General features: G+C 43.4%; 1 protein-coding gene and 1 long non-coding RNA gene across 3 annotated transcripts; one reads left to right on the top strand and one right to left on the bottom strand.

Annotated features, from left to right (window-relative positions):
• The first annotated feature begins 469 nt into the window (after positions 1 to 469).
• On the top strand, positions 470 to 18,731 carry LOC135549743 (growth factor receptor-bound protein 10-like). Of its 2 annotated transcripts, XM_064980004.1 has the most exons (14): positions 470 to 778; positions 1,964 to 2,099; positions 2,416 to 2,572; positions 9,693 to 9,808; positions 10,430 to 10,504; positions 10,746 to 10,883; positions 11,033 to 11,143; positions 11,627 to 11,725; positions 11,968 to 12,045; positions 12,187 to 12,303; positions 12,424 to 12,490; positions 12,994 to 13,081; positions 13,207 to 13,300; positions 13,484 to 18,731. In XM_064980004.1, exons 2-14 carry the CDS (start codon positions 2,076 to 2,078, stop codon positions 13,628 to 13,630), a joined length of 1,311 nt encoding a protein of 436 aa, XP_064836076.1. In that variant the 5' UTR covers positions 470 to 778; positions 1,964 to 2,075; the 3' UTR covers positions 13,631 to 18,731. The 2 variants fall into 2 exon arrangements, with proteins under 2 accessions (XP_064836076.1, XP_064836075.1); XM_064980003.1 differs by lacking the exon at positions 1,964 to 2,099.
• On the bottom strand, positions 5,502 to 12,203 carry LOC135549745 (uncharacterized). The gene is made up of 2 exons (XR_010457013.1): positions 12,113 to 12,203; positions 5,502 to 8,026 (listed from the first exon to the last, which is right to left on the bottom strand). It is a non-coding gene; the product is annotated as an uncharacterized LOC135549745 (long non-coding RNA).
• Positions 18,732 to 19,764: the final 1,033 nt, after the last annotated feature.

Genomic DNA, 19,764 nt, shown 5'->3' with positions numbered 1-19,764 from the left:
CTTATATCTCTCTCACTAACTTTAAGCATCAGCTGTCAGAGCAGATGTATACAGCCCATCTGTAAATAGCCCATCCAACCAACTACCTACCTCATCCCCATATTTGTTTTTGTTTTTCTGCTCTTTTGCACAACAGTATTTCCACTTCGCACATTCTCATCTTGTAATTTACTTCGCCACTATTGGCCTATTTATTGCCTTACTTCATTTGCTCACACTGTATACACATTTTTCTATTGTGTTATTGACTGTACGTTTGTTTATCCTATGTGTAACTCTGTGTTGTTGTTTTTGTCGCTTTGCTTTATCTTGGCCAGGTCACAGTTGTAAATGAGAACTTGTTCTCAACTGGCCTACCTGGTTAAATAAAGGTGAAATAAATTAGTTAAATTTAAAACACACACACACACACACACTGCACAATCCACTGGCGGAGTCATAGAGAGAGTAGCATTCAGTCATTATCCTGCCCAGCACAAGAGGAAGGACTCTCTCAATCTCTCTCGCCTTCTCTCTTTCTCTCCCCCTCACTCTCTCCCTCTCTTTCTCCCTGTCTCCCTCCCTCACCCATATTCCTTGTTCTATTTCTATGTCCCATCCCTCTCTCCTTCTCCCTCTGCCTCTCTCGTGTTCTATTTACCCCTGTCCCTCCCTCTCTTCCGCTCCTTTCCCCTCCCTCCCCCTTTCTCTCTCTTCCTCTCTCTGTCTCAGCAGAGTAAGGCTCAGTGTGAAAATGCCATCGTGCTCTCCTGACTGTTGCCTCTTTCAGGCTGTAGAGGTAAGCATATGTGTGTGTGTAGTGGGTAGGGTTTGTTGTGTGTGTGTCTGTGTGTATAGCTTTAGTGGTGATGACATTCCACATTTAGAAACGTTCTCAAACTACTATGAGAGGCAAGAATATTTTTATTTTGTTTCTGGTGTCTCCTTTCTAGTTTGTACCCTTTGTGTTCTCTGCACGGGGGCCGGAGGAGGCAGAGAGAGCTTTGGCGTCATTTTTGATTTCCTGTGATTCTCTGTGTTCTACTGTGGAGTTGTTTCTAGTGTCGTGTGATACTGTGGAGTTGTTTCTAGTGTCGTGTGATTCTGTGTTCTACTGTGGAGTTGTTCCTAGTGTCGTGTGATTCTGTGTTCTACTGTGGAGTTGTTTCTAGTGTCGTGTGATTCTGTGTTCTACTGTGGAGTTGTTTCTAGTGTCGTGTGATTCTGTGTTCTACTGTGGAGTTGTTTCTAGTGTCGTGTGATTCTGTGTTCTACTGTGGAGTTGTTTCTAGTGTCGTGTGATTCTGTGTTCTACTGTGGAGTTGTTTCAAGTGTCGTGTGATTCTCTACGATATGTTTTGATGGGTTTGGGGATAAAACGTTGAGTGATTGAAATAACATTTTCTGCAGACATACAGCACACCCTCTCTCTCACATGCTCACACACACGCACACACACACACACTTCCCTGCTGGGGGGAAGAAGATAGATATATATGTATGTATGTCAATTAATAAATGTCTAAGTGGGTGGTGATTTTAAAACGTGAATATTTGTGTGTACTTCGTTAAGTGCATATGTGCATTTTTAAGTGTGATTATTGTATATGTTTAGGTGAATGTATGTATATTGTCAGTATGTTTAGTGCGTATATCTCAGAGGTGTGTATGTAGGGTGTGTACAATAAATCTCAGGTATATTGGTAAATGTGTATGTTCAGGAGCGTGTGTTAAAGGTCGAACCGTGGAGTTCAGATGATATACATACAGTCATGGTCAGCGTTCGAGGATATCCTCACTGACAGATCAGAAAGCTGTACCACAGGAGCCGGATTCAACCATCTAATAGAACGGCTAGAAAGTGTGTGTGTGTGTGTGTGTGTGTGTGTGCGCGTGTGTGCGTGTGTGCGTGTGCGCGCGTGCGCGCGTGCGTGCGTGTCAGTAACAGTAACAGTCCTACTGTGTCTCTGTTTCCCCAACCCAGACTAAGTCCTGGACCTAAAAGACCAGTGTGGAGAATCTCTATTGATCAGGAATAGGCTTGATCTGTGTCCAGGAAACCAACCCTGTTTCATTAACATTTCAACTCACTCAAAATGAGTCCGGATAATTATGGCATGGTAATAAGACATAAGGCAGACAGTCATGCTTATGAGAAGTCTTACGATGTGTTATAACAGCATCATAATGCAGTATAGCTGCAGTGTTACAGTTTGTGTTCAGAAGGAACGGCTAGGCTTAACCGGCCCTTAATGTTTCAGCTACTCTTCACAGTGGCCTGTTTGTAATGAATAAATGTATTTTGTGACCCTTTATTCTAATAAAGGTGACCAGTGATGATGGGACAGGGACTGTGTCTTTTATAATGATCATATTCATGTTTTTATATGAATATAATATTTCTCTCTTTCTCTGTGTGTGTGCGTGTGTATACAGATCATCAAGGTGTACAGTGAAGATGGCGCAGGGAATGTGGTGGAGGTGCCAGCTGATATGAAGGCCAGAGACGTATGTCAGTTCCTGGTCTATAGGAGCCACTGTCTGGACGACAACAGCTGGAGCCTGGTGGAGCATCACCCACTACTGGGCCTCGGTGTGTGCTTGTGTGTGGGTCTGTCTGGTGTGTGTGTATGTGCATCAAGTGTGTTAAGGTGGGGAAGATCCTAGCTACCTAAAAACTTCAATAACATAAAATCCACACTTCTGTTCTACCTTTTATGACTTTTAGGTGAGTTTCTTCCCTCTTATTCGCTATCCTGTTTTCCTATTTCCTATTTGTACTGACTGTTACTGGGATAGAAGACTGGTCTATACTAGGTAGAGCATCGTCATTTCTGGAAAAACTGTATTGGAAAGATGGAATGTGAGATGAGAGCAGAGAAAGGGAGGGATGGAGAAAGTAGAGAGAAGGAGAGGGGGAAGGGTGCTGAGGTGGGTGTCAGTATCAGCCGTTGGTCGAGCCTCCAGACAGCTCAGCTCTCTCCCTCTACTTAAACAGGACATTTCTCTGCCAGACGCCAGGACAGAGTGGCGCAGATATACAGACACCTTGAGCTCCATGTTAGCCAGCACTGAAGCAAGGTATGGGCTTAATCCTTTTTGAGAATAGATACTGTAAGTTTTAGCACAGTCTGTCTGTCTGTCTGTCTGTCTGTCTGTCTGTCTGTCTGTCTGTCTGTCTGTCTGTCTGTCTGTCTGTCTGTCTGTCTGTCTGTCTGTCTGTCTCTGTCTGTCTGTCTCTGTCTGTCTGTCTGTCTGTCTGTCTGTCTGTCTGTCTGTCTGTCTGTCTGTCTGTCTGTCTCCAAATCAGCTGGAGTCCCATCATGTTATCTCTACCTCAAGATCAAGAGAGAGGGAAAGGAGAACACAAAATACATATAAAAATGAAGAAGAATTCCATGGGATTCCAATAGGACTGGTTCCAAAATGTGATCATATTTTTCTACTAGGGGTCTACCAGGAATCATGAAAGTGGGGTTGACTTGCATACAATAAGGCACATATAAACAAACAAGAAAAACATTTCTCATCTGCTATGACAATACAATGACTCAAAAACAACATACAGATGGCTACAACTTACCTAGTTAGCTACACTACATGAGCAAAAGCATGTGGACACCTGCTCGTTGAACAGGTGCAAAATCATGGGGATTAATATGGAGTTGGTCCCCCATTTGCTGCTATAACAGCCCCTACTCTTCTGAGAAGGCTTTCCACTAGACGCTCGAACATTGCTGGGGGGACTTGTTTCCATTCAACCATAAGAGCATTAGTGATGTTGGGCACTGATGTTGGGCGATTAGGCCTGGGTCGCAGTCCCAATTCATCCCAAAGTTGTTTGATGGGGTTAAGGTCAGGGCTCTGTGCAGGCCAGTCAAGTTCTTCCACACCGACCTCAATAAACCATTTCTGTATGGACCTGGCTTTGTGCACGGGAGCATTGTCATGCTGAAACAGGAAAGGGCATTCCTCAAACTGTTGCCACAAAGTTGGAAGCACAGAGTCATCTATAATGTCATTGTATGCTGTAGCATTAAGATTTCCCTTCACTGGAACTAAGGGGCCTAGCCCGAACCATGAAAAACAGCCCCAGACCAAACTTTACAGTGAGCACTATGCATTGGGGCAGGTATCGTTCTCCTGGCATCTGCCAAACACAGATTAGTTCGTCCGACTGCCATATGGTGAAGTGGAATTCATCACTCCAGAGAATGTGTTTCCACTGCTCCAGAGTCCAATGGCGGCGAGCTTTACACCACTGCTGCTGACACTTGGCATTGCGCATGGTGATCTTAGGCTTGTGCGTGGCTGCCATGGAAAACCATTTCATGAAGCTCTCAACAAACAGTTCTTTTGCTGACGTTGCTTCCAGAGGCAATTTGGAACTCGGTAGTGATTGTTGCAACTGAGGACAGATTAATTTTACGCACTGGGCGGCCCCGTTCTTTGAGCCTGTGTGGCCTACCACTTCACGGCTGAGCCATTGTTGCTCCTATACGTTTCCACTTCACAATAACAGCACTTACAGTTGACCGGGGCAGCTCTAGCAGGGCCGAAATGTTACAAAATGACTTGTTGGAAAGGTTGCATCCTATTACTTGGGGCTCCCGAATCCACTAATTTGAAGGGGTGTCCACATACTTTTGCATATACAGTGCCTTGCGAAAGTATTCGGCCCCCTTGAACATTGCGACCTTTTGCCACATTTCAGGCTTCAAACATAAAGATATAAAACTGTATTTTTTGTGAAGAATCAACAACAAGTGGGACACAATCATGAAGTGGAACGACATTTATTGGATATTTCAAACTTTTTTAACAAATCAAAAACTGAAAAATTGGGCGTGCAAAATTATTCAGCCCCCTTAAGTTAATACTTTGTAGCGCCACCTTTTTCTGTGATTACAGCTGTAAGTCGTTTGGGGTATGTCTCTATCAGTTATGCACATCGAGAGACTGAAATTTTTGAGCTTAGTTGGTTTAGCCACAGACAGGAACCTTCCCGTGAGCCATGATTGGCTGAGATAATGGATGGGCCGAATACTTTCGCAAGGCACTGTATATTGTAGCTAGTCAGCTGATTGGCAAAATCTGCCTAACAGTAGTTTCTTTGCTAGCATAAAAACGAGTGCATAAAATGTTGTACAATGATGAAAATATGTCTAAAACATTGACAACTTTATCAGGAAACATAAGGAAAATGACTGTACTCACAGTTCTTGCATTCATGCACAGTGAAGGATAAAACGGTTTAATAATAATGTTAGACAACCGGAGATTCTCCGCACAGCCACCAGTGGCAAGCTCAACTTGAGAGTTAGGCTAAGTCTAGGGTCTTTTTTTCTGAATTTCCGCCTGACTGACGTGCTCAAAGTAAACTGCCTGTTACTCAGGCCCAGAAGCCAGGATATGTATATAATTGGTGGCACTGGATATAAAACACTTTGAAATGTGTAGAAATGTTAAAATAATGTATGAGACTATAACTGTTATGTACTTGAGTGAAGACCCAAAAGCGGTTTTAACAGAAAACAGAGTTCTTTAATGATAAAACAGGAATGGCATAAATCCTCTTCCAACGTAGTCAATGGAACAAAAAGAACGTTAGTATAATGCAGGATGCACCTGCCAGGCAGACTCCGACAGGATAGGACAAGGTGGAAGCAAACGAGACGACAGCTTGCTTCTGGCATCAAAAACACAAACAAGAATCAGACACTGAAAGTAGCAGGAACAGAGAGAGAAATAGAGACCTAATCAGAGGGGGAAGAGAGAACAGGTGTGAAAGAGTGAATGAGCTAGTTAGGGGAGATGTAGAACAGCTGAAGAATGAGAGACAGAGAAGGTAACCTAAAAAGACCAGCAGAGAGAGACAGAGTGAAGAGAAAGGACAGGAACAGACATAACAAGACATGACAATAACACAATAGATATGATAGGAGAAAATCCAAAGAAAAACCAACCAGAATTTTTTTGGGGGAGAGCCCATGCTCTTCCAATGGAACGTATCCAAATCATATCCAAATCCAGCTCCCAGATTGCAATCCCTATGGCTTACACTCGATGTCAACAGTCTCTGTTCAAAGTCTCAGGCTTGTTTCTTCCCAATCGAGGAAGAATTTTGAGTTTTAGTACTGGGAGTCAGAGTTGGAAATCAGTCTGTGCGTGACAAAGAGGACGCGCACCTGCTAATTTTGATTTCCTATTGAACATACTTCTTTCCGTATGAAATATTATAGTTTAATTACATTTTAGGGTACCTGAGGATTAAATATAAATGTATTTTGACTTGTTTAATCAAAGTTTAGCCATAGCTTTTCGGATTCCTTTCTCTATATGTTGAACGAGTGGATTACTCAAATCGATGGCACCAACTAAACTGACTTTTTGGGATATAAAGAAGGATTTTATCTCACAAAACAACCAATAATTTTGTAGCTGGGACCCTTTGGATTGCAAATCAGAGGAAGATTTTCAAAAAGTAAGTGAATATTTAATCGCTATTTGTGAATTTATGAAACTTGTGCTGGTTAAAAAATATTTTGATGTGGGGCACCGTCCTTAAACAATCACATGACATGCTTTCGCTGTAAAGCCTATCGGACAATGCAGTTAGATTAACAAGAATTTAAGCTTTTACCCAATATAACATACTTGTATGTACCTAAATGTTTAATATCCATCATTTTTATCCATCATTTTTATTTGAATTGCGGCCCTCCAATTTCATCGGAAGCTGTCGACAGGTATCCCGCTAGGCGGGACGCCTAGCCTTAAGAAGTTCTAATTAAAACTGCAGGCTCTTGCTAGTTGTGACATCATCAATCACTCTTAAAGAGACATGCTTTCTCACAGGTGAATAAAACAGAAATTAATATAGAACTGTTGTTTCCGATCAACGAAAATGTGGTAATTAATGTTGTTGTATTGTGCTGGAACTAAGGACAACAAATTATAATTGAATGGGTTCAATTAAGAAAAAAAGTTATAATATGATTCTGATTAGGCTAACAAAATCCTTCAAGAGTTATTAAAAACCTATAGAATAAATGTACTTTTAATCTGTCTGTCTGCATCTTTCAAGACATGGCATATGAGGGTGTAGTGAGATACCCGATGGGCTGGACGATACTCTTCTCATCAATCAGCAGGAAAAACATACTTAAAAACTGGAAATAAACCAATCCTCCATCCTCCACAATGCAAAGGTCAAATGCTTTATTATCTAAATGTTGAAAGTGCATGAGCGATGGAGAGAAATAAAATGGTGCAGTTTGAGGCCATGTGGCGGAGAGTGATGGGTGCTGGAGATGTGAGCAGGTGGGTCTGGGCAAGGGGAATGTGGTAGATGTTGGTGTGTGTTTGTATGTGCATGTTTTGTATTGTTAAAAAAATTTAATAAAAATAAAAAGTAAAAAAAATACGAGAGGTTCCAATGGGATTACTTTTGATTTCAAATAAGTAGTCCAATTCTGATAGAGTTGATACAAAATCCTATAGGATTGTGAGAATCATATAGGGACAAGAATCCTATAGAACTGCAAGAATCCTATAGGATCCAAGATGATTACTTTTTATTTCCAATAGGAAAACAGTAGTCCAGTAGAATTCAAACAGTAGAGGTGACACAAAATCCTATAGGATTGTGAGAATTATATAGGATTGTATTGTAAAAAAATATATAGGATGTCTATAGGATGTTTTTACTAGAGTAGAGTAGTTTTGTTTCTTCTCTTTTATTCTCTATACAGTATAGTTTTCACCAAGCGTTCCTATTTCTACTGACTGTTACTGGGATAGAAGACTGGTTTATACTTGGTAGATTGTCGTTTCTGGAAAAACTGTATGGGAGAGATGGAATGTGAGAAGAGAGCAGAGAAAGGGAGAGTGGAGAAAGTAGAGAGAGGGAGAGGGGGAAGGGTGCTGATGCGGGGTGTCAGTATCAGGCCAATGCAGCAAATGGCCAATCGCAGAATTACGTTGGTCGAGCCCCCAGACAACTCAGCCAATCAGATCTCTCCCTCTACTTCAACAGGAAATTCCCCTGCCAGGACAGAGAGGCGCAGACACACACACACACACACACACACACACACACACACACACACACACACACACACACACACACACACACACACACCTTGAGCTTTGTGTTAGCCAGCACTGATGCATGGTATGGGCGCAATCCTTTTTTTTGAATAGAAACTGAGTTTGAGCACTGTGTGTATGCGTGTGTGCATGTGACTAAGGGTCTCCAATCAGCTGGAGTCCCATCATGTGATCTCTACCTCAAGATCAAGAGAGAGGGAAAGGAGAACATACAAATAGAGAAAGTAAAAAGGGTCTAACAGACCCTCAACTTCAGTTCTTTACACAAACTAGAATTATTTCTGACTGTTCTTTGACACGGGGAGGAGTTACGGAGGGAGAAAGTGAGAGGTGGAGAGATGGAGGAACAGAATAGGGGGAGACGGAGGGCGGGAGGGTTGGAGGGAGGGAGAGTAAAAAGTCCTGTGTCCAGATCTTCAAGTTGTACAGTGGCAATGGAGCAGGAAAGGTGGTGGAGATGGTGGCTGATATGAGGGTCAGTGTGTGTATGTACTGTATGTGTGTACGTGCGTGTGCATGCATGCCTGCATCTGGTGTGTGCCTCTGCGTGGAGTGTATTAAGGTTGGGGAAGCATACAGATCATAGTTACCTAAAAGTTTCAATCACATACAATCCACACTTCTGTTCTACCTTTTATGACCTCTTTACACTAGTCAAAAAAAATCCTATAGTAAATCCTATCAGATTTTGGAAACAATCCATTATGATTAATCTTATGCTATAGAATATAATCCTATAGGAGTTATCCTAAAGGATTTTTTAAAATCCTGTAGGAGAAAATACTATAGGAGTCCAATAGGACTGGTTACAACATCTGACCCTACTAGACTAGGGAAGTGTAGTTTTGTTGCTTCCCTCTTATTCTCTATATAGTTTCCACTTAGCGTTCCTATTTCTACTGACTGTTACTGTGATAGAAGACTGGTTTATACTTGGTAGATCATTGTCGTTTCTGGAAAAATTGTATGGGAGAGATGGAATGTGAGAAGAGAACAGTGAAAGGGAGGGTGGAGAAAGTAGAGAGAGGGAGAGGGGGAAGGGTGCTGAGGCAGGATGTCAGTATTAGGCCAATGCAGCAAACAGCCAATCACAGAGCTATGTTGGTCGAGCCCCCTGAAAGCTCAGCCAAACAGCTCTCTCCCTCTACTTCAACAGGAAATTCTCCTGCCAGGACTGTTTTTTTGACAGGGAGGAGGAGTTATGGAGGGAAGAAATGAGAGATAGAGAGAAAAAGGAGGGTGGGAGGGAGAGTAAATGGAGAGGGAGAGGACAGGGAAACGGCTGGTTTCTCTATGCAATCAAGTTAGATACATGACATCATTCTACTGCAATGCCAAGTCCTGCTGTCCTTTCTCTCTCCATCTCTGTTTCTCTTTCTTTCTCTCTCTTTCTCTCACTCCACCCCTCCCCCTCTCTCTTTCCCCTCAAGTCTCACAGCATCCCTACCATGGGCTTCCCTGACCTCTTTTCCAGGGTACCCTCACTCAAATACTGGAAACAAAGTATGATAACTAACTGTAGACATGCAAATAAATGGGCTAATGTCTGATCTCTCCCTCTCCCTCTCTATTCTCCCTCTTCCTCCCCCTCCTCTCTGCAGAGCGTTGTCTGGAGGACCATGAGTTGGTGGTTCAGGTTCAAGCCTCTATGCCCAGTGACAGTAAATTCCTCTTCAGGAAGAACTATGACAAGTATGAGTTCTTCAGGAATCCCTTGGTGAGTCCTCTGCACACTCCGTCACACACACATACTGTTGCACACAAAAACACACACACACACACACACACACACACACACACACACACACACACACACACACACACACACACACACACACACACACACACACACACACACACACACACACACACACACACACACACACACACACACTGCCCGAGGTGATTCAGTAAGAGGGAGTGACCTCACCTCAGTGCTGTGGTAATGACTACAGTAAAACTACCATGTCAATCACACTAAGAGGTGTGTTTGTGCGCGTGTGCCTGCATGGGTGCGCTCACCAAGGGATTACGTCAGGGGGTGAGATCATACTGCATCTACTCTGGATCACTCTCTCGCTGTCCTCTCTCTCTCTCTCCATCTCTCTCTCTCTCCCCTGTCCTCTCTCTCCATCTCTCTCTCTCTCTCTCTCTCTCCCCATCCTCTCTTTCCATCTCTATCTATCTCTCTCTCTCCCCTATCCTCTCTCTCGACTACTATTAGTGGTTCACTAATGTGATACTGAAGTCCCTGAAGTATTTTGCTCTCTTCTCTCATTCTGTTTTTCTCTCTCCTTTTATTTTCCTCTCTCTTCTTTCATCCTCTCTCTCTCTTCAGAACTTCTTCCCGGAGCAGATGGTGGCGTGGTGTCAGGAATCTAACGGCTCCATCCCCCACTCACAGCTCTTACAGGTGGAGTACTCTTACACTACACGCACGCACGCGCGCGCACACACACACACACACACACACACACACACACACACACACACACACACACACACACACACACACACACACACACACACACACACACACACACACACACACACACCTCTATCCCCAACTCAACATACACACATGCACAAGCACACAGTCCTTACTCACTCCTGTGTTTGTGTGTGTGTGTGTGTGTGTGGGGGGGGGGGTACAGAACTTCCTAAACTCCAGCAGCTGTCCGGAGGTGCATGGGTTCCTCTATCTGAAGGCATCAGGGAGGAAATCCTGGAAGAGACTCTCCATGTTCCTCAGACGCTCTGGACTTTACTACTCCACTAAAGGATCGTCCAAGGTAGGAAGAAGATCAGGGTTATTTTCCCTATGTAGTGCCCTTGTTGTTTGGACACAAAGCTTTAAGGGAGAACTACTTTGTCTACTTTGTCTCTCTCTCTTGCTCTCTCTCTCCCTCTCTCTCCCCTTCCTCCCTCCTCTACTCTCTAGGAGCCCAGACACCTCCAGTTGTTGTCAGACCTGGAGGACAGTAGTGTGTTCACAGTGACAACAGGGAGGAAGCTGCACAACGCCCCCACAGACTACAAGTTCTGTATCAAGGTGAGGGACACACACACTGCAGACAGACAGACAGACAGACAGACAGACAGACAGACAGACAGACAGACAGACAGACAGACAGACAGACAGACAGACAGACAGACAGACAGACAGACAGACAGACAGACAGACAGACAGATATTACTGTACTGTACTTCCTCTGCAGGGGTTTTCACTGGAGGTAACCTGGTTATACTGGATCAGCCTAGTGTGATAAACTGGGACAGGGTCTGCTAGGACACACACACACACACACACATACACACACACACACACTACTCTCACCCCCAGGGATGACTGTGCAGGATTTGGAGGTTGGGGGTTGTGGTCGTTGTGGCCTAGTGACTGATATAAGGGAGGGTGGAGACTGGTAAAATCATCCTTTGGATATCTTATTTAATGTGAGTATTCGAGAGAATCAAGCTAAATATTGTTTGAACAGTCCAGTAAGGCTCTGTGATTGGCTGATTATTTGATTGACAGCCCAGTAAAGTGAGGAGTGAGTGCAAGGAGCTGAGGATGCTGTGTGCCGAAGATGAACAGAGCAGAACCTGCTGGATGACTGCCTTCAGACTCTTAAAGGTACAGTACATACACACATGCATGAACACACACATGGCAGGTAGCCTAGCAGTTAGAAGCGTTGGGCCAGTAACCAAAACGTTGCTGGTTCAAATCCCTGAGCTGACTAGGGGAAAAATATGTTGATGTGCTCTTGAGCAAGACACTTAACCCAAATTGCGTCTCTAAGTGGCTCTGGATAAGCACGTCTGCTAAATGACAAAATGTAACTGTTCTATTATGTTGTTGTTCTGTGTTTACAGTATGGAATATTACTGGATCAGAACTACAAGAGTCCCCAGCAAAGGAAGTCTCCGGTCCCACATTTCTCTACTCCTGTGGTAGGACTCCTATATGTTTATTCCCGACTCTATGACAACTGGTTAGCGTTATCCTGATGTATCCTACCTTGACAAGCAGACTAGGATCTTTTGGAGCATGGTAGCATGGCTCAGACAAGTTCTCTATCCTCGTCTCTGTAGCGGAGTGTGTCTGAGAACTCTCTGGTGGCCATGGACTTCTCTGGCAGGACGGGACGCGTCATAGAGAACCCTCTGGAAGCAGTGAGCGCCGCTGTGGAGGAGGGACAGACATGGAGGGTGAGGAGGGGAGTAGAAGGGGGAGGAAGATTTGGGAGACTGAGTCTGTGGAAAAAAGGTGTAATTCTGTCACTTTCAATCTAAAATGTTTTGTTTCTTTGTTATCTTCCCTGCTGTCAGAAACGGGGTCAGCGTATGAAGGCTCTTGGCAGCCCCAGCCCCCTCCAGCCCTCTTCTCTCAGCTCAGGTACCCTACACGTTACACTATCTAGGTAGTAACACTGTAATAATTACACTAGTAACAACAGAGTAACTTTGTAAATGCTTAGTAATTTAGTTTATTGTTACACATTAGCAGAGGTGCATAAAAATGCCGGCCCCCATGCACCACAAATGTATCATTTGCTAAGTTCACTTTATTGTACATTGCTCTCTGTTACTTTTTTTTTTTGTATCGTCATTAGAACAGTATACATGATCCCAATTTATGCTCCAAGACGCTGCCAATGTATACTCAAAAGTACAGTGCTGATTTATTGGGGCAATGTAGAAAGTGCTAAATCAAGACGTCATATCTGAATCCCGACATCTTTATGAACCTTTGTCATTGGAAAAAGGAGCAGTTCCTATTCCACTCCTTATCCGTATGTATCTCTGCCTGTCTAGAACTGGACATGAGTTGGGTTTAGACATTCATACCTAAAAAATGCCTTCTACTTTACCTTTACCCCATCTTGCTGTGTCTTTCAGTGATCCACAGAACACAGCTATGGTTCCGTGGTCGCATCAGGAGAGAAGAGTCCCACACGATGATCATGCAACAAGGACAAGTAGACGGGTAAGACTTAGAAGCTGTATTATCCATCCATCCTTCTGTCTGTCGTACACCCATCTGTCCATCCATCCACCCAAGTACACACATAATTGACACTGTTTGGATGTGTGTTTGTGTGTGTTTTTCAGGTTGTTCCTGCTGAGAGACTGTCAGAGTAACCCCAAGGCGTTTGTCCTGACCCTGTGCCACCACCAGAAGATCAGACACTTCCAGATCCTACCGGTCAGTTATTTATTCTTTCAACTCATCAACTTTATTTCTAATTTCTACGTCTAATCTGTTCCTCTTCTTTCTTGTTCATCCATTTTGGCTCGGTCTCAAGTTGTCCTCACATCCTATCTCCTCCCCTCCTTCTCAACTGTATTGTATGTGTATAATAGCTAACTTGTCTCCTCTCTCTCACAGTGTGAGGAGGAAGGTCAGATGTCCTTCAGTCTGGACGACGGCTCCACCAAGTTCACAGACCTGATCCACCTTGTGGAGTTCTACCAGCTCAACAGAGGGGTGCTGCCCTGCAAACTCAAACACCCCTGCACTGTTGTGGCCTTCTGACCCTTCACCCTTGACCTCTGACCCCTGAACCATGATCTCTGCCCCCTGGTCTCACTACACCACCCCCTGTCTGCAGTTCAATTCTCTACCCCTCGTTCGCTCGTTCGTCATGGATTTAAAGGGTTGGAATGAAGGAAGCTGATGGCATATACTTAGTTACATCAATCCAAAGCTTTTACAAATGAGTGGGAGTAAGCAAGTCCACATTTTAGAGAGAGGGGTGGGGTATTCAAACCTTGCCACGCACAAGGACGGACAGACAAACATATGTGGTGAACTATAGTGTTCTATGGATATCTATGGATCCAACCAAGCCCGTTTCCTTCTCCTTCATCCACCTCAGATAGACAGACGGACAGGGGGCTGGGCTCCCCTCACTTCCTTAATGATCATCAGGGATAGACATGGGATCGAATCGATCACAACAATCGACGATATCTCAAATGAATATGTGCAGTACAGTCTTTATAAGCTGATCACCTGACTCTTCATGCTACCTGGGGAGCTGATGTTGCTTGGGAGGCATCCTACTCTTCCTCTGCTATACTTACTGGACCAACCATCCAACTAACTCACCGAGACTTAATACAGGGCCCTAGGAGGAGAAAAAGAAAACTCCAAAAACGGCCAAGCCGTTTGTTTGAAAGGGCAGATGAATGTTTGAGTTGGGGACTTCCCTGTCAGAGCTGATGACATTGTATTACTGTTGTAGAACTATTTGCACTTCTGAACAGACAGCCGACAGTTCTCTTCTGAGCTGGATGAAGCTGAACGCTCCTTCTCAACCTCCTCTTCCTCCTTTCTTTCTTCTCCTCTTGTCCTTCTCCTCTTTCTACTCCTACTCCTCTTTTCTGCGTGAAAAATCCCAGCCTACTGATTGGATTAGCATTGCGTTGGACAGGACTGAGAGGCATGGCTGAGCGTGCCCTTGCCATGCTATTGGGAAAGGTGACAGCTAGGCGGCTCCGCTACCTGAAATCATCACCAACCTTTTCATTCCTACTCCGTTCGGCTCCGTCTGATCCCATCGGAACATTTAGAAAACCAAGACCATTCCCTGGAATCAGACGGAAAGTTCAGTGTTGATAATGGGACAGAGGGAAGAGGAGGAGAAGTCTCACATAGGTCCCTGGAAAACCTGCCCCCTGCACTGTCACTTGAAACTGTCAAGAGTTATAACTGGAGTCTTTCAGGCTATGTTCCAATGTCCACACTAATATTGCACTTAGAACATATGTCCAAGACCTTGTTACACTTTTAGTAGTGTGCTAGTGTAACAGTATAACTTTAGACCGTCCCCTCGCCCATACCCAGGCGCGAACCAGGGACCCTCTGCACACATCAACAACAGTCACCCTCGAAGCATCGTTACCCATCGCTCCACAAAAGCCGCAGCACTTGCAGAGCAAGGGGAACCACTACTTCAAGGTCTCAGAGCAAGTGACGTCACCGATTGAAACGCTATTTAGCGAGCACCGCTAACCAAGCTAGCCGTTTCACAGCCGTTACACTAGTACTGTATGTGGGTATTGGAACAGAACCTCATCACAGCCATTTTATTAATGTCAATCAGTGTTCTCCAAGTCAGTTGTACGCTTCTCACTGCACAGTCAAGCATGATGCTGTGTTTAAATACTATTTGAAATTATTTCAAATATACTATATGTGTTTGATTGGGCTTGCCTTGCTTAATAGACCAATAGAACAGTTTCAAAACTACAAACCCTACCCATCTGGCTAGAGCAAACACCCAAAGCATTTGAAAGATTTCAAATAGTACTTTTAACACAGGTCAGACCAATAGGTGTGAGAGGGCATTCATTCTCAGAACACAGGAAACCATTTAAACCACCCCCAACATGTATTGTATTTATCTTGATTAAAATAATGACTTGATATGTAGGATTGGTGGGCAGTGCAGCAGCCCACAGTCTCCTCACCTTAAAGTGGGCATTGTGAGCTGTGTGTGCGTATGAAATCATGCTATTATAATTTACATAATACATTTCAGATAGATGTTCCAAACCCTGGAAACAAGGGTCCAGTAAGAATGTTTCTGTGAGTATTGGGACCCGTCCTGTCCCGTTCTGTCTTATCCTGTCCAGTTCTGTCTTATCCTGTCTAGTCCCATCCCGGCCCAGATCGTCCAGTCCTGTCCTTCTCAGTTGCCCTAGCGTGAGACAGCAGAGATGTTGGCCTAGCAAAAAATCATCTAGGAAGAATGGGAGAAAATCCCCAAATCCAGATCTGCAAAGCTGATGCAGACATACTCAAGACTTCTCAATGCTGTAATCTCTGCCAATGGTGCTTCTGCTTCTAAGTATTCACACCCCTTGAGTCAATATTTTATGTAAATCAGATAATTCTGTATTTCATTTTAAATTAGCAACAAATTCTAAAAACATGTTTTCACTTTGTAATTATGGGTTATTGTGTGTAGATGGGTGAGACAAATCATATATTTAATCCATTTTGAATTCAGGCTGTAATACAACAATATGTGGAATTAGTCAAGGGGTGTGAATACTTTCTGAAGGCACTGTATACAGTAGGTCTCTTGCTTTCTGAATCTTTGCCTCTTAATCACTGTGTTATAATGCAATTCTTCACAGAAGGCCAATCATATGTGTATAATATAAAGACAGTATTGAATATATATTAGACATAATGTGAAACTATGGACAAGATGTAGATCTAACACTGTATCTAGGTAACAGAGCACTATGAGTGCGTTCCAAATGGCACGCTATTTCCTATATAGTGCACAATAAAGGGCATAGGGTGCCATTTGGGACACAGGGACACTACCTATGTATTGGGCTTTATGCATTTGCTCATCACTCTCAAATGAAGATTAATTTGGTCCTTTTTTCATTATTTGATTTATTGTGTATATTGACTCAATTGTATATTTTTCTTATTTTCATCACAAAATTACCTTTTATATATACACATAATAATATACCAGAACATATACAGTATTAAATTAAGCTATCAAATTGTTGGCATGCATTGAATTCTAGTATGTATAAGCTGACTGGCTCAGAGAATGTTGAAACAATCTAATGACTTTAGATGTTGTCAAAGTCAGCAATGCACCTTTTAAAGGCAATATCCCAACGGTCACAGAGATCGCATTCACGGTAAATGCTGTGGATGTTGGCACAAGGTGAATTACCTTTAAAAGTAAAGTGCAGGCCTTTGATTGAATCCCGGCCATTCAGCCTTCCTTACACTCAATGGTGAGAACATATTGCTTACACGTACCTATCCAGTTCTTCTGATCTATGTCTGCGACAGAAAAGGGCATAAGAAATTGTCAAGGGCTGGGGACTAGACACTGAAACAGAACCAGCTAGGTGTGTCTCTCTCATAGGATTTATCAAATAAAAAATGAAAACATTTCAGGGTTGGCCCAGCATTTCTGCCAGTGTGGTGCCAGCGTGGCAAACACTAGCAGAACGTGTTTCAACACAAAAATGCTAATATTTTGTGTTCCAATTGGATATGTTCAGTTAGTATCTCCTTGTTACACTTTGTTATAACATGTTTTTAAAATGTTTTCTCACTAGCGAACAAAACCCATCTGCACCACTGAAACCCATGGGCAGGGATTCAAACAAAACCCATCTGCACCACTGAAACCCATGGGCAGGGATTCAAACAAAACCCATCTGCACCACTGAAACCCATGGGCAGGGATTCAAACAAAACCCATCTGCACCACTGAAACCCATGGGCAGGGATTCAAACAAAACCCATCTGCACCACTGAAACCCATGGGCAGGGATTCAAACAAAACCCATCTGCACCACTGAAACCCTTGGGCAGGGATTCAAACAAAACCCATCTGCACCACTGAAACCCATGGGCATGGATTCAAACAAAACCCATCTGCACCACTGAAACCCTTGGGCAGGGATTCAAACAAAACCCATCTGCACCACTGAAACCCATGGGCAGGGATTCAAACAAAACCCATCTGCACCACTGAAACCCATGGGCAGGGATTCAAACAAAACCCATCTGCACCACTGAAACCCATGGGCAGGGATTCAAACAAAACCCATCTGCACCACTGAAACCCATGGGCAGGGATTCAAACAAAACCCATCTGCACCACTGAAACCCATGGGCAGGGATTCAAACAAAACCCATCTGCACCACTGAAACCCATGGGCATGGATTCAAACAAAACCCATCTGCACCACTGAAACCCTTGGGCAGGGATTCAAACAAAACCCATCTGCACCACTGAAACCCATGGGCAGGGATTCAAACAAAACAGCCGACATCCACTGCACTTGACTTAATTCATGTTTTAGCCGACATCTACTGTACTTGACTTAATTCATGTTTTAGCCGACATCTACCGTACTTGACTTAATTCATGTTTTAGCCGACATCTACTCTACTTGACTTAATTCATTTTTTAGCCGACATCTACTGTACTTGACTTAATTCATGTTTTAGCCAACATCTACTGTACTTGACTTAATTCATGTTTTAGCCGACATCCACTGCACTTGACTTAATTCATGTTTTAGCCGACATCTACCGTACTTGACTTAATTCATGTTTTAGCCGACATCTACTCTACTTGACTTAATTAATTTTTTAGCCGACATCTACTGTACTTGACTTAATTCATGTTTTAGCCAACATCTACTGTACTTGACTTAATTCATGTTTTAGCCGACATCCACTGCACTTGACTTAATTCATGTTTTAGCCGACATCCACTGCACTTGACTTAATTCATGTTTTAGCCGACATCTACTGTACTCGACTTAATTCATGTTTTAGCCGACATCTACTGTACTTGACTTAATTCATGTTTTAGCCGACATCCACTGCACTTGACTTAATTCATGTTTTAGTCGACATCCACTGTACTTGACTTAATTCATGTTTTAGCCGACATCCACTGCATTTACCCCAAATGCAATCTCCGCAAACGTCATTGAAATTACCTTTAACTGTAAAGTGCAGTGTGACGTCAGCAGTGCATTGTGGTTTGTCTTTTAACAGAGGTATCTGTCCTTTCTCTCTGAGAGCTGAATGTCAGGAAGACATCTGAAGCAATCACATTGTATCTCCTGTTCAGGTATTTTAATACAAATAAGGGACTGATATATTCTCTGTTCATTGGAAATTAGAATGAAAGGTGACATTGCTATGATGGATGGTCTGGTAATCAATGCTCTAGTGCGGGTGTGATCACTGAGAAGGTGCTATGTATCCATTCTCTCTGTGTCTGGCTGTGTGTTGGGGTGTGTCACTATTTATAGCCTGTCAGAGAGAGGTGGAGTAATCTGGGCGGTTCAGGAGCACCGTTTATCCCATGGGATGACAGAGTGACTCTGATGCTAACACACACACCCATACACACGCACGCACACCAAGAATGGTTTAATCTGTCTCACACTGGTTCAGCCACTTCAGCAGGGGCCTCTATCCTAAAAGCCACTTACTCTTACCACATACTGTTTACTCAGTAAATGTAGCCAATGTGGGAATTGAACCTGCAACCTTAGTGATGCCAGCTCCATGATTCATATTAATAACTGTTGTTGATTTGTATCTCTGTGTGCTTGTCTGTGTGTGTGGGTTTCAGTGCTGGGACCTGTTCAGGTGTCTGAAATACACAATTTACCATCGTGGCAGGTTACAGTGACTGTGCTAGAGGGATCTTGACCATGATAATAGTGCCTAGAGTCTAGTCGTTTAAGGCTTATAGTGAACTACTTTTGACCAGAGCCAAAATACCCCCCTAACATAACTCACAACTTTTGACCAGAGCCAAAATGCCCCCCTAACATAACTCACAACTTTTGACCAGAGCCAAAATGCCCCCCCTAACATAACTTACAACTTTTGACCAGAGCCAAAACACCCCCCTAATATAACTCACTACTTTTGACCAGAGCCAAAATGCCCCCCTAATATAACTCACTACTTTTGACCAGAGCCACAATGCCCCCTTAACATAACTCACTACTTTTGACCAGAGCCAAAATGCCCCCCTAATATAACTCACTACTTTTGATCACGGCCCATCCATCCAAAATGCCAAAATGCCTTCCGTTACGTTCAATCCTTCTGTTTGCTATTTCAACCCTCTCAACCCTTCT

The sequence above is a fragment of the Oncorhynchus masou genome, chromosome 12 (assembly GCF_036934945.1).
Source record: "Oncorhynchus masou masou isolate Uvic2021 chromosome 12, UVic_Omas_1.1, whole genome shotgun sequence".
NCBI lineage: Eukaryota > Metazoa > Chordata > Actinopteri > Salmoniformes > Salmonidae > Oncorhynchus > Oncorhynchus masou.
Note: the sequence above shows the minus strand (reverse complement) of the source record. Positions and strands in the feature narration are given on the sequence as shown.

Coding starts and splice junctions, on each gene's coding strand:
- LOC135549743 (XM_064980003.1), top strand. CDS start 590: ATGTCCCATCCCTCTCTCCTTCTCCCTCTGCCTCTCTCGTGTTCTATT. Junction 13,082..13,206: donor CAACAAGGACAAGTAGACGG/GTAAGACTTAGA, acceptor TGTGTTTTTCAG/GTTGTTCCTGCTGAGAGACT. Junction 13,301..13,483: donor GACACTTCCAGATCCTACCG/GTCAGTTATTTA, acceptor TCTCTCTCACAG/TGTGAGGAGGAAGGTCAGAT.